Source organism: Myxocyprinus asiaticus, chromosome 28 (assembly GCF_019703515.2).
Source record: "Myxocyprinus asiaticus isolate MX2 ecotype Aquarium Trade chromosome 28, UBuf_Myxa_2, whole genome shotgun sequence".
NCBI lineage: Eukaryota > Metazoa > Chordata > Actinopteri > Cypriniformes > Catostomidae > Myxocyprinus > Myxocyprinus asiaticus.
Window position 1 is genome coordinate 39,084,279 of NC_059371.1, and position 14,358 is coordinate 39,098,636.

The 14,358-nt window shown below is 35.7% G+C and overlaps 1 protein-coding gene across 1 annotated transcript; it reads right to left on the bottom strand.

Annotated features, from left to right (window-relative positions):
• Positions 1 to 105: 105 nt before the first annotated feature.
• On the bottom strand, positions 106 to 12,727 carry LOC127418800 (protein phosphatase methylesterase 1-like). The gene is made up of 14 exons (XM_051659633.1): positions 12,451 to 12,727; positions 10,548 to 10,647; positions 10,339 to 10,431; positions 10,098 to 10,155; positions 9,937 to 9,988; positions 9,691 to 9,845; positions 8,296 to 8,386; positions 6,280 to 6,345; positions 6,020 to 6,149; positions 5,120 to 5,243; positions 3,890 to 3,934; positions 2,688 to 2,752; positions 2,500 to 2,567; positions 106 to 471 (listed from the first exon to the last, which is right to left on the bottom strand). The coding sequence occupies exons 1-14, from the start codon at positions 12,564 to 12,566 to the stop codon at positions 447 to 449; spliced, it is 1,188 nt and encodes a 395-aa protein (XP_051515593.1). The 5' UTR covers positions 12,567 to 12,727; the 3' UTR covers positions 106 to 446.
• Between the last annotated feature and the right edge of the window lie 1,631 nt (positions 12,728 to 14,358).

The window sequence follows — 14,358 nt, forward strand, 5'->3', positions numbered from 1 at the left end:
CATTTACAGTGTTTTACAGCATGTGTTGCTTTTGATGTCACAATGATGTAATACCACCACCATATATTGTTTACATATTACAGAACATGAATATCTGAGTCTGCTAATGAACATTCAAAGCTTTTAATCTAAACTCAGAATAATGGAATAGAGTGTTAAACCTTAAGTTTCTAGATTTATGGAGAAAGTAACATGTATTTTACTGTTGAGATGGTCTGAGTGAAGGATGTTTTGATTTCTGCCCATTTCTCTTCGTGTTCTTCATCTGAGGCAAAAACAAATATGATATTAAAGTTTGAGCTCAGGTTGCGCATATGAAGGCAGAACGGGCGGATTGTTGTGTTTGGGGTTGATTAAGATGATGTATATTAAAGAATCAGTTGGAGATGAGAGAAACTGAGAAAACAGAATGACAATGATTCATAACGTCACTGTCCCTGGACTCCTCACTGCATGAACGGATACGAGGAACTGAAGGGAGATTAAAAAGAAAATTACATTCACAGGTACTTTTCCTAACAGAAAATATATTTTGTACAAACAAATGATTTCATGTGACTAATGTGAATGCAAACAACTGTATTTGTGTTGTTGACTTTTTTCCCATATCAAAATTTTAGGTTAAAGAAATATATAAATGTATGAAAATGTGGTGACACTTAATAAAGTTGTATTCGTTAATAGTAGTTAAAGGGATAGTCAACACAAACATGAAAATTCTGTCATCATTTACTCACTCTCATGCCATCCCAGGTGTGTATGACTTTCTTTTTTTCTTTACAATGCAAGTGAATGGTGGCCAGAACTTTAAAGCTCCTAAAAGCACATAAAGTCAGCATAAAAGTAATCCATAAGACTCCAGTGGTTAAATCCATGTCTCCAGAAGGTATATGATAGGTGTGGGTGAGAAACAGATCAATATTTAAGTCATTTTTTTTTTACTATAAATTCTCCTTCCTGCCTAGTAGGTGATGATGTGCACAAAGAATGTGAATCGCCAAAAACAGAAAAAGAATGTGAAAGTAAAAGTGGAGATTTATAGTAAAAAAGGACTTGCAAATTGATCTGTTTCTCACCCACACCTATCATATCGCTTCTGAAGACATTAACCACTGGAGTCTTATAGATTACTTTTATGCTAACTTTATTGGACCCTTCAAAGTTCTGGTCACCATTCACTTGCATTGTGAGGACCTACAGAGCTGAGATATTCTTCTAAATATCTTCATTCGTGTTCTGCTAAAGAAAGAAAGTCATACACATCTGGGACTGCATGAGGGTGAGTAAATGATGAGATAATTGTAATATTTTGGGGAACTATTCCTTTAACTATATTAACATGAATGAACAACACTGTTACAGCGCTTATTAATCTTGGTTAATGTTAATTTCAGCATATACTAGTGCATTTTTTAACATTAAACATCTTGTATGTTAACATTAGTTCATGCTTAATGTACTTAACAATGAACCATTTAAATTAACCATTAACTTTTTTATAATGTGAAATATTGTACCCTCAAAAAAAAAATTTTAGCCTGTTTTTAAGATTTACGCACTTCAATTTTATAACAAAATTCCATCAAACTGAACTGAGTAATCTTTAATAAAATAAATAAAACTAAATATTTCACATTTTATTTAATTTCAATTTAACATTACACAAGTCAGTTTGATGGAATTTTATGTAACTGAAATGTGTAAATCTAAAAAAATTAATTAATTAAAAAATCCTATTTTTAAGATTTATGCTTTTTAATTTCATAACAAAATTCCATAAAATTGAACTGAGTAATCTTTAATAAAATAAATAAAAGAAAACTAAATATTTCACATTTTATTAATTTAATTTCAATTTAACAAAAGAACAAAATTCCATCAAATTGAGTAATCTTTAATAAAATATAAAGCACAAATAAACTGTATTAATTTAATTATTACATTTAAATTATCATTTTTTTTAATAATTCAGTTTTATAAATTATTTAAACATTACATAATTCAGTTTGATGGAATTTTGTTATGAAATTGAAATGTGTAAATCTAAAAAAATTTAAAAAATTAAAAAAGCCTATTTTTAAGATTTATGCTTTTTAATTTCATAACAAAATTCCATCGAACTGAATTATGTAATGTTTAAATAATTTATAAAAACTGAATTATTAAAAAAAATTATAAATTAAATGTAATAATTAAATTAATACAGTTTATTTGTGCTTTATATTTTATTAAAGATTACTCAATTTGATGGAACTTTATGAAATTTAAATGTGTAAATCTGAACTTTTTTTCTTTTTTTTTGGAGTGTATTATTAATACAAGAATTATAAAAGTGTAAGTAGTTTTAAATTAAGTATCATGCCACACTGCAGGACACTTGTCAGATACCCATTTAAATAGCTTATGAATTCTTGCATTTGCCTGTATTTTAGAAACACTATTGAAATCTCTATTTAAAGACTGAATTAGTTTTACAGTGGGTTAAATCTCTCCACTCACCTTTTATTTACACTGCGAGCTTCAGCAAATTTGTGTCTGATCAGAAAACCTGCCAGAGCATCTGCCACCTGAAACATAACACCACACTTTGGTTCATATTTTCAAATCCATGTAAATATTTCAGAATGCCAAATTCATCTGTGGATTATTACTCTTTATAAAGCTGTATTAGATTATGTTTGACATACTTTATCTGGTATGTCCTCATGCACTGCGTGACCACATGGAGGCAGCACCTGCATCATGAATTTACCTGCAGAAGCACAAAATACATCAGAATAAGAAATAAAAGTGGGAAGAGTGCAAATTTCCATGAAACAGGAGTTTCTAGAAATGGACTGAGCTCAGTGGGCCGGAGGTTGTTCAGGTGTGATTTTCCAGTAGTTGAGCATTGTAACCAATCGCAGACATAAGCCTTTCAGTAATGGTGCAACAAAACTAGAATGAACGTAATTTGCCCCACACACAAAAAAAGAAGGAATTTATGTAAATTAATTACAGTATCAAGGGAAATAATAGACAATTATGTTTTTTTGTCATAATCATGAAGCCCTAATATCAGGTACCAATCTTTTTAATTAATATATTTAAAAAAATATACGTCTTTGTGCCATGGTTGAGTCTAAGGGGGCTACATCCCCCCCCTCCTCCCAGACACCCCCCCTCTTGGTCCAATAAAAAGACAACCACTGGCCCACCCTAAAAGTCAAAATGCCCACCCACGGACGGGGCCTGTGTAGCTCAGCGAATATGGATGCTGACTATCACCCCTGGAGTCACGAGTTTGAATCCAGGTATGTGTGCTGAGTGACTCCAACCAGGTCTCCTAAGCAACCAAATTGGTCCGGTTGCTAGGGAGGGTAAAGTCACATGGGGTAACCTCCTCGTGGTCACGATTAGTGGTTCTCGCTCTCAATGGGGTGCGTGGTAAGTTGTGCGTGGATCGTGGAGAGTAGCATGAGCCTCCACATGCTGTGAGTCTCCGCGGTGTCATGCACGACGAGCCACGCGATAAGATGCACGGATTGGTGGTCTCAGAAGTGGAGGCAACTGAGATTTGTCCTCCGCCACCCGGATTGAGGTGAGTAACCGCGCCACCACGAGGACCTACTAAGTAGTGGGAATTGGGCATTCCAAATTTAGAAAGAAAAAAAATGCCCAACCACAGATCGCATCTTAGTACCACCCTGCTTTTGTGTACAAATATTAGTAATAGTCGGACAAAAATGTAGTGCCCCCTGGAGGAAGAACACTGTGCCAAATAGAAACTTATTAGCCACTTACATTTGCTGCCTTGTGATTTTTTTTGGGAATATAGCAAAAGTAAAAACATTTCTACCACTCTATATTTGCTAAACACAGTGTATGTAAATATAGTGAACACACTCACCCTGCATTTGTCCGATGGTCAGGTCTCGGTCCAGTCGATCAATGCCTGAACACAGAACAGAATTCACTTTCAAGTCTGATGCAACTTTTTACATAGATCTAAAAAAGCTACTTCATCCAATCAGATTGGTTTTGGCTGCTACATATATCTATCTATCTGTGGACGAATTCAGACTGAATTATGAAAGTGAACTGCTGTTTCATTTAAATCTTAAATGATCATACTTTAGCCAACACACACACGTGCATCCTTTTCCTGATGTCGGATGTATTACTGTTTTATTTTCTTTCAGTTTAGCACGTTTTGGTTGAGCACTATTTAATAATTTGGTTTGTTTGAGAGGTTATGTGATTGGTTGGGTTGTTCTGAATGAGAGATTTAATTGGTCAGATTGTTAACGGTGATTTGATTGGTCAGGTTGTTTTACATAAGTGATGCTATTGGTCTTTTTGTTTTAGAAGAGTGATTTGATTGGTCCAACCTAGTCTCATATAATGAACGTTACTAAAACTACATCTTTGCTAATTGAGTTTTACGTGCCAAATTCTACATTTCGTCGCAGTTTCCTGGTAAAATGAATACTAGTGGTGCTACAACAACTGTGCGTTTTATTCACTTTCACACAAATAACGAGTACAACGGCTGAATATGACTTGATAAACACGTACTTTTCGCACTTTTATTCACACACTGCTATGTTATCAAAACTTTTACTGCAACGTATAATTCGAAAAACGAGTCATTTTAACACTTGTATTACAGACTCGCCTACATTTACACACTTTTTTCAATGTGATTTCATTCTGCGGTTGCTCACCTGATAAGAGTGTTGGACTTCGACCACGGAGCGGTTCGAGACCAGTCAAGCACATAAGCTGAACATGTGAGACGAAAGTGTCATACAAGCGACGCAAGATGACGTGGTTCAGAAACTGTGCTTTTCATAACGTGTTTGGTTTTTGGACACTATTTAATTTAAAGTTTTAGGTTATGGAGGTATTTTTACTCATTAAAACCTCCATCTAATATTCACCTTAAAAACCTCGTCTGATTACAACATCATTTCACTCGCTTTTGGTGCCCCCTGCTGGACATTTCACTGGGAAACTGCAGCAAAACGCGTAATAAGGCACGTAATTTAATTTTGTCATGGTCACGTAGTGTTCATGAGATCAGGCTGTATTGGTCAGATCATTTTGAATGAGTGATCTGATTGGTCGTGTCTCTTGCCTGCCAACAGTAGGAGTTTCGAGACGTTGCAGGAGAGGAAGAGGTTTGATATTCCTCTGAACCAGCCGTCCCAGTATTTCTCTGCTTTAGACAGATCAATTCTCCAACTGTACACACTGGAAGGCTGTAAGAACCACACACACATGCATGTAGATTACGGTGACTTTTTTATCAGTTCAGGGTTGAGTCAGGTTAAAACAGGGCAAAGTTAAGGAGGGTTAAATCTAGTAATGCCAAACAGTTGACTTACAAGGTTTATGGTGCATATATGCTTTAATAATGTGTGTAATATGCAGCGTTGTGTGTAATTTAATAACAAAGTAATTAATTACTGTAATCAAATTGTTTTAGTCCAAAAATTAGTGTGGTACATTACAGTTACTGACATTTAATTACTGTATTTTCTTTTACTGTAACAAATGTCTAAAATGATATTATATATGTAGAATACATTTAATACGTGAATTATGTTAATATGTACATCTGTTTGCGTTTTGTGTCAGCTGAAGGATGTGCACCCCCCTAACGAGTAAACGAGCAAGTAGTAAATAAAGACATTATTTTGAAGTCGTCTAGCGGAAAAACAAAAGCGTTTTAGAAATGTAGCTTAAAAGTAATTAGTAATGTGATTACTTTTCCGATTAAGTAATCTGTAAATCAGTAATCTGATTACAATTTTAGAGTAGTAATTTGTAATGAATTTGTATTTTGCTTTTACTATATAAATGTAATTATTACTATTATTACATTTAGCTTTGTATATCTATTTACTGGTAGTATTTACCAAATTCCCAAGTCACCAAATGTAGCATAAGTTATTCTTTATTTGTGTGTCCATCTGTTTGTGTGTGTGTGTGTGTGTGTGTGTCGAGTTCTTACTTTAATCTCAGCGGGACTCACCTCTGCTGATGTGCTGCTCTCGGCTTTATTGGTGGCGTAGTTCAGATCATAAAACTCCTCGTGACACTCTGACACGCTCTCAGTGACTGGACTCACCTGCTCGGCCGTGTCGCCTTCCTCTACATCACACCTGTGTATGTGTGTGTGTGTGTGTGTGTGTGTGTGTGTGTGTGTGTGTTATAGAGAGAGACAGATGCTTATTCAATGCGCTGAAACTAATTTTAAGGTAAGAACTTAAACCATCTTTAACCAGATGTTACCGTCTCACTTGTCCCACCATGGACACTTTGGCAGATTCCAAGTTTCTGATTTGTCCACTTTTCACACTGCAAAGACAAAGAAACATCAGAAAGACGGAGGAGCCGATTTCAGAACAAGGACAGGAAACCATCCAAGTGTAACAGATATAAATTACTAGTAAACATATCTTAAAATCTAAAGAAATATTCCAGGTTCAATACAAGTTAAACTCAATCGACAACATCTGTGACATTGATTCAGTGCATCATGTTGACCACAGAAAAATAATTTCCACTCGTCCATCCTTTTCTTTAAAAAAAAAAGAAGCAAAAATGGAGGTTACAGTGAGGCACTTACGATGGAAGTGAATGGGGCCAATTTCTGGAGGGTTTAATGTCAGAAATGTGAAGCTTATCATTTTATAAAAGCACTTACATGAATTGTTCTGTGCTTTATTTGAGCTGTAAAGTTTTTAAATCATTGTTTTTTCGATCGTTTTAGGGTTTTAGGGGTTTATGGCATTATGTCATCATCAGGGGCGGTTCTAGGAATTTTTCAAAGGGGGGGCCGGGCAGGTACAGCGATCTGTTTGGGGTGGCACCAAAATGACATCCGACCGACTTCACACAGAGAATGTAAATAATTGATTTTATGGCACTAAAATCATTTTAAACAGCATGCTGTTTATGTCTTGTGGCTATACTTTTAAAACAGTGAGTATTTTAACGTTTACCGATTGTCCCCATTCACTTCCATTGTAAGTGCCTCACTGTAACCCAGATTTTAGCTTTTTTTTAAAGAAAAGTAGGATTTCAAAAGGAGTCAAAATGTTCCCTTGCAATAAATTTACTATGGTTTTACACAGGGCTGTAGATTCCAGGGGGATGGGGGGGGAGGTAACCCCCCCAATAATCAAAACAAGCAAGTACACATTATTTATACCATGATCAATGGAAACATGTAAATGCTTCATGCTGCAATGCTCAAGCCAAATCTACGCCCATGGGTTTACTACATTAACCATATTTTGACCTTGATATTCATAGTAAAACCATAGTGATAATACAGGAAAATAAAACTATGGTAATAAAAATCAGAAATTGTGGTTATTATGGTTTTACAACAAATACAATGGTATTTAAGCTAAAAAACAATTGAGGTGTTTATATGTCTATATGTTTGTATAAATGTACATGTGTCATGTAGAAATTAAGCAGTTAAAGCAAACACTACATTTTGTTAAGTTTGATTCAAATAATTTATTTGTTAGGATGCAGTTAAATAAATGTTTTATAACCATTTTGCTCTAATATTTTATTTATATTTTCTTTGTTTTTTACAGTTGTGAATAGGACTGTAAATAAAAATATAAAACTAGAGAGGTAAGGGTAGGCATAATAAGCTTTGGCTTCAGCCTATTCCTTTTCGGACATAAAAAAAAAAAAAAGAAAGTTGAATGTTGAATGCATTGAACTGTCAAGAACTGTATAAATGCCAAAATAAATAGATAAAGGAAAAATAATGAAAACGAGATGATATAGTATTAAATGCTGTATTAAAACCATGGTTTCTGCCAAAAAAACAAAACATGCTTGGCCTACAGCAGTCATGGTAAATACAATATTACTATAGTAAAACCAAAGTTAAACTATGATATATATATATATATATATATATATATATATATATATATATATATATATATATATATATATATATATATATATATATAGTAAAACCATAATAACCACTACATAATTTTTTTTATTACCGTAGTTTTCATTTTTCTGTATTATTACTATGGTTTTACTACGAATATCAAGGTTAAAATGTGGTTACTGTAGTAAAATCATGGTCAATTGAATTCCCATCCTGTCCTCTAAAGGGCTCCGTATAAACCAGAACTAAAGTGGACATTGAGTAAATTGCATGATAAACAGGCTAATTGATTAAATTCCTCCCTAGTTTATTAGATCAGCCAAACATAAATCAAGCATCAATTATTTTAAATATAGAGCTAGTGGGCCAGTGGTGACCTCCATTCTATGGCGTGATCAATGGATTTGAAGGATTTGGGTCGTCCTTTCAGAAAGTTCTGCATGCTGTGCAGGACATCCATAGCACTGCCTACACATAGGAGAACAAAAAGAATCAATAAGGATCCAATTCGACACAAACCTTTGGCCTAAATTCTGAGCTAAGCCCAGTTGTAGTCATTCACACAGCCTAGTTTGTGTACAGGGAAGTGTTCTTTAAGTGTAAAATTACACAGCAAGTTTGCTTTGGAATTTTACAGTTACATTTTGCTTTCACAGGCCTTATTTTGGTGTCTAAAATAGCAATGATTTAAAAATTATTTTAAAACTGTAGAAGATATAAATATAGTAACTATTATATTTCAAAGGACAATCATTTTTATTTGCTCCTGCAAATGTTAAAACACTATTAGAAACTACAATTTTATTTGGCATTAAATCAATAACAAAAGATCATTGTTGGGAGTTTTACTTTGATGCATTAAAAATAAATAAAATATCTAAAATAACAAATATTGTAAACTTTTCTGACACTGTTTAAAAGGAGATTGAATAGTAATTAATTTATTGTGGTTTTACTGTAGAAAATATAAATAACTATTGTAGTTCAAAGGACAATCTTTTTACTCATTATTTACTGGTAATGTTAAAACACTTTAAGAAACGACATATTTGTTTGGCATTAAAGGTGCTATATGTAAGATTGACAACAAGCACTTGAAATGGACACTGCAGTCCAAATGTATAATATTGGAGAGTTGTCTGCCACGCCCCAGACTCGAAGCTCATGCGGGTTGCCAGGTTGAGGACACGCAACAGGAATGAGCAAACTGACAATGGCAAGCGACGAGACTTACACTGTAAGTTGATCAGCTAAAGTATACGTTTGCAATGTTTTTATTGTTTGCAAATTATAAACCAGCTCGCGTGGATTTTTTCGTGATCCAGTTCGTTTGCTGGCTTCCGTGGCTGCTGCACGCAGTGTTGTTTGCCTGCAAACTTGTTCAAATCTGGCAACCCGGAGGTGTTGAAATACTATTGGGAAATGGGCAGTGGGCGGGATCACACAGGCCAAAACATAAACAGAAATTCCGGCCTGCAATGGAAACTTCAAAGTAGCACATACTGGCTGTAGCATTGTATTTGGAGAAGCATGTATTTCAACTTAGCATGTTTCCTAATTCTCTAATGACATATTATGGTCATTTTATGATTTAGTACAGTAACAATATTACATATAGCACCTTTTAATTAATAGAAAAAGATTAGTGTAGGGAGTTTTACTTTGATGCATTAAAAATGCATTTAAATGCCATATAACACAAGACAAACGTAAGATGACAAAAGACAAACTATAAAGTATATATATTTTATAAAATAAAAGCAGTTAGTCACCCTCTACCACGTCGATGGCAACCAGCCCGACCACAGAGGGCAGCAGAGTTCCAAGTGCCGTGTGCACCGCTATGGCTCCGCCCATGTTGTGACCCACCAGGATAATCGGTGGCGGGAACTCTCCATATGTAGCTCGCACCACATTGGCTACATCTCTGTGGGAATGGATGACGATTGGTTAGAGCTAACATGCGACATTAAAACTAAATCCTTAGCCTGTTAATACAACGTATATGTGTGTGTTACCTGGACATAGTTTGTGTTGAAAGGTCATCTGTGTGTCGGACTTGAGTAACACCTGTTTGTGACAATATTACTCATTTAAATCAGCACTTTGTTTCAGATTAAACTTGAAACTAAAAGCTGATCTCTGACTTAATCACACCATGTCTGAACTTTGACCTTACCGTGACCCCTCAGATCCATAGCCAGAACCCGACAGGTGACCCGACTGGTCATTGCTGCCTGTTTAGGGAGAGACGTTCATTTTGTAGAATTTATATTTCTACAAAGCTCTTTGCAATAGTTGATTCTGATTGATCAATTGCAGCATTCGGCCGGCAAAAATCTCTAATGTGCTATAAATATCTCCTCAAACGTACTCTTTGTGAATGTCTGACTGTATATGTGATATCTGCATGTTTGTACCGTAAAAACGGCCCATGACAGAGCTGAATGTCCTCCTCCGTGCAGCAGAACCAGCAGTGGACCGTCCTGACCGCTTTTATACACTCGGAACACGTAAACACACACAGCAGTCAAGGAATAATGTACTTATCATATATCTGCAGACCGCACACACACTCTCACACACACATATGTCAAGGAATCATGCTGTGTGTGTGTGTGAAGGATATATCCTTGGTCTCTCCTGACCCAATAACCACATCGTCCATCACTTCAAAGTATTCACTCCAGGAGACGGGCGAGTAATCTCTCTTAGTGCTCACGCCATGACTGAAAGAGACACAGTATGTTTGAGTGAAGTATACATCTGGTGAAATGATGGCTCAAATTTGGTCCAAGCCATTTTCTTGTCGTACCTCATTAAAGATTTAAACCAGACTTCTTCAGATTCGGAGTCCTAGAGTCTAACTCAGGACAAAATAATACAACGTCTAGTCTGATCTCTGATCTCAAGTTTCATTTGAAATATGACATTTCTGAACAGAGTTAATGTTATTAGGGGAGCTTGCCAAGGCACTGTTGCTTATACTTAAAGGGATAGTTAATCCAAAAATGAAAATTCTCTTATCATTTACTCACCCTCATGCCATCCCAGATGTGTATGACTTTCTTCAGCAGAACATAAATTATTATTTTTAGGAGAATATATCAGCTCTGTAGGTCCATACAATGCAAGCGAATGATGGCCAGAACTTTGAAGCTTAAAAAAGGATATAAAGGCAGCATAAAAGTAATCCATGTCTCCAGAAGCCGCATGATAGGTGTTGGTGAGAAACAGATCAATATTTAAGTATTTTTTTTTACTATAAATTCTCCTCCCTGCCCAGTAGGTGGCAATATGCATGAAGAATGTGAATCACCAAAAAGAAAAGAAGAATGTGAAAGGGAAATTGGAGATTTATAGTAAAAAAAAGGCTTAAATATTGATCTGTTTCTCACCCACACCTATCATATCGCTTCAGAAGGCATGGATTAAACCACTGGAGTCTTATGAATTACTTTTATGCTGCCTTTATGTCCTTTTTGGAGCTTTAAAGGTCTGATCACCATTCACTTGCATTGTATGGACTAGCAGAGCTGAGATATTCTTCTAAAAACCTTTGTGAGAGAAGAAAAAAAGTCACACATCTGGGATGGCATGAGGTTGAGAGAATTTTCATTTTTGGGTGAACTATTCCTTTAGGGCTAAGGTATACTTTCGTTTTTCCTCGTGCCGTCGCACATGGTCAACCTTTCAAAGTATACTCTTTTAACTACGAGTGCAAACTGAGAAGTTTGACGTGTGTATATTGTGACTGCTATAAGATACTCTTTAGCACATTCAGTGGCAAGCACACCTGCCAAAGACGCACACAGACGTGGACTATCCGTGTGTGTAGAAAAACTGGCTGTACTCGGACAGTGCACGTACTGTGCTGATGACTAAATTTGCGCCATGCGCTCTGACATCAACTTTGTCTAAAAATTACTTGGCAGAAATAAAAAGAGACACGAATGAGACAATTGTTGGCATACCTTAAGAGTAAAGGGCTATAAAATGAATAGCATAGCTCAGATCATTAGGTCTTGAAAGAATTTTGATGAGCAATGTTTGAGTTCATATTGAGATCTCTGACTTTTGAGTGCACACTTTGGTATCCTGAGCAAATCTGAGCGCAGTTTGAGACATTGCTGAGATATTTTCTTAACGCATGTGAGAACTGCTGTCTTATTCTCAGCTGAAAAATCTGAGAAGCCGCAGACTTCAGCAAAAGTCTCAGTTTGCTCTCCATTTAAAAACACTCCAACGGTCATGGAAAACCAGGAAATATCAGGAATTTTAAAATCGTAAGACCTGGAAAAGTCATGGAAATTCAGTCTAGCACAAACAATGACAATATTAAAGAGATCTCATTTCAGTTTTTTCTTTGTGGGAAGTACTAAACCTAACTATTTTCATTATAAAGTCACCCCTTAACCAATGCATTCAGCTCCTTACTACACAAGCAGCTTTATTCCTATCTGCCCAGCTCAACATGAATTGAACAAAGATGTCTTCTGATTTAAATGTGAATGTAGCAGGTGGAGTCTTACTTCTCTGTGTCAAAGCTTTCCTCACACATGTTGTTGGCCGATGTATCTGTGCCGATCGTAGCGTCAGGGCTCAGGTGCGAGGAGCGACTCTCGGTGGATGACCGCTCAGAGGCCATGAGAGAGACAGACAGAGAGAGAGAGAGACAGAGAATGAACACATGGCCAAACTCACAGTGCTAAAGAGGACAGATGCTCAACACTCAAACAAAGAACACACAGGTGGAACCGACAGGTGCCTGAAAATCTGAGTCAGGTGTTTTTGTGAGGAGAGAGAGATTGTGTGTGTGTCCCTGGAACAAAGTCACACATGAGATCTCCTAAATATCTCCATCGTTTTTCCTAGACAGCAATGAGAGCAAATGGACACTTTGTCTTTAGTTTCCTGCCTCTCAAATGTTTCTCCTGAGAAAAAGATCCCAGGAATCTCACATGCGTCTCCTCTTTCAGAAGAGAGCTCAACAATGTCTCAAACTGTGCGCAGATTTGCCAAGACGCCACAAGTCAGAGATCTCAAAATGAACTCAAACATTTCTCATCAAATTCTAAGCCAAATGATATGTGCATTCCGATCCACATTCATTTTTATTGTTCTGTAATCTTACTGTATGTCAACAATTGTCTAATTTGTGTCAATTTCTTTCTATTTTTTATTTTTTTTGAAAAGTTGATACTTAAATGAGCCATAACCAAAAGCTCGATTTAGTCTCGTGAGAGCAACTTCTGAGCAATAAAATTTGGGTTTGTGAGACTTTTTGGACTTGGGGTAGTTATTTTGAGCAAATACAATCCACATTTATGGATGTATTCAAGTGATAACTGGTTAATCATATACTATCTTACATTGTGTTTCTTGCTATATTGTTATTTAACAGAGGAAAGAGAATTTTCGTTACTGTGATTGTACTAAGACACTCAAATTATTTCACATAGTGAAGTCAATCTATGCTATTCTAGATCTTCATTACACTTTAAAATGAACTTTCACCATTGTTAGGTTTACAGAATCCTCCTTTGTTCATTTTACTCAAAAAAATGCATGCAACCATGTGAAATTAATTTAATTAAGTTGTTTCAATGAATAAAGGTTACTGTAATCCATTTGTGTTGGGACAATCTGAATATTTTTTTGGTTAACTGAAACTGGGCAGGGGATTTCTAGTTCCCAGCATGGTTTGCATGGGACTCGATAGGGAGAGTAAATGTTCAAATTAAAGGGATAGTTCACCGAAAAATGAAAATTCTCTCATCATTTACTCACCCTCATGCCTTCCCAGATGTGTATGACTTTCTTTCTTCTGCTTAACACAAATGAAGATTTTTAAAATAATTTCTCAGCTCTTTCGGTCCATACAATGCAAGTGAATGGTGACCAAAATGTAGAAGCTCCAAAAATCACATAAGTCAGCATACAAGTAATCCAGTGGTTAAATCCATGTCTTCAGAAGTGATATGATAGGTGTGGGTGAGAAATAGATCAATATTTATGTCTTATTTTTTTTTTTTTTTTACTATAAATTCTCCTTGTCCAGTGAATCTCCACTTTAACTTTCTCTTTCGCATTCTCCTTCTTCTGTTTTTGGTGATTCATTGGGCAGGGAGAAGAACTTATGATAAAAAAATGACTTAAATATTGATCTGTTTCTCACCCACACCTATCATATCACTTCTGAAGATATGGATAAAACACTGGTGTCATATAGATTACTTTTATGCTGCCTTTATATGCTTTTTGGAGTGTCAATTTTTTGTCACCATTCACTTGCATTGTATGGACCTACAGAGCTGAAATATTCTCCTAAAAATCATAATTTGTGTTCTGCAGAAGAAAGAAAGTCACACATCTGGGATGGCATGAGGGTGAGTAAATGATGAGAGAATTTTCATTTGTGGCTGAACTATCCCTTTAAG

Excerpts from the sequence above, each read along its gene's own strand:
- LOC127418800 (XM_051659633.1), bottom strand. The coding sequence starts at position 12,566 with ATGGCCTCTGAGCGGTCATCCACCGAGAGTCGCTCCTCGCACCTGAGC. Across the intron at positions 8,387-9,690 it reads TGCCATCGACGTGGTAGAGG|GCAGTGCTATGGATGTCCTG; the intron begins GTGACTAACTGC and ends TCCTATGTGTAG. Across the intron at positions 6,150-6,279 it reads ATGGTGGGACAAGTGAGACG|GTGTGATGTAGAGGAAGGCG; the intron begins GTAACATCTGGT and ends ACACATACACAG.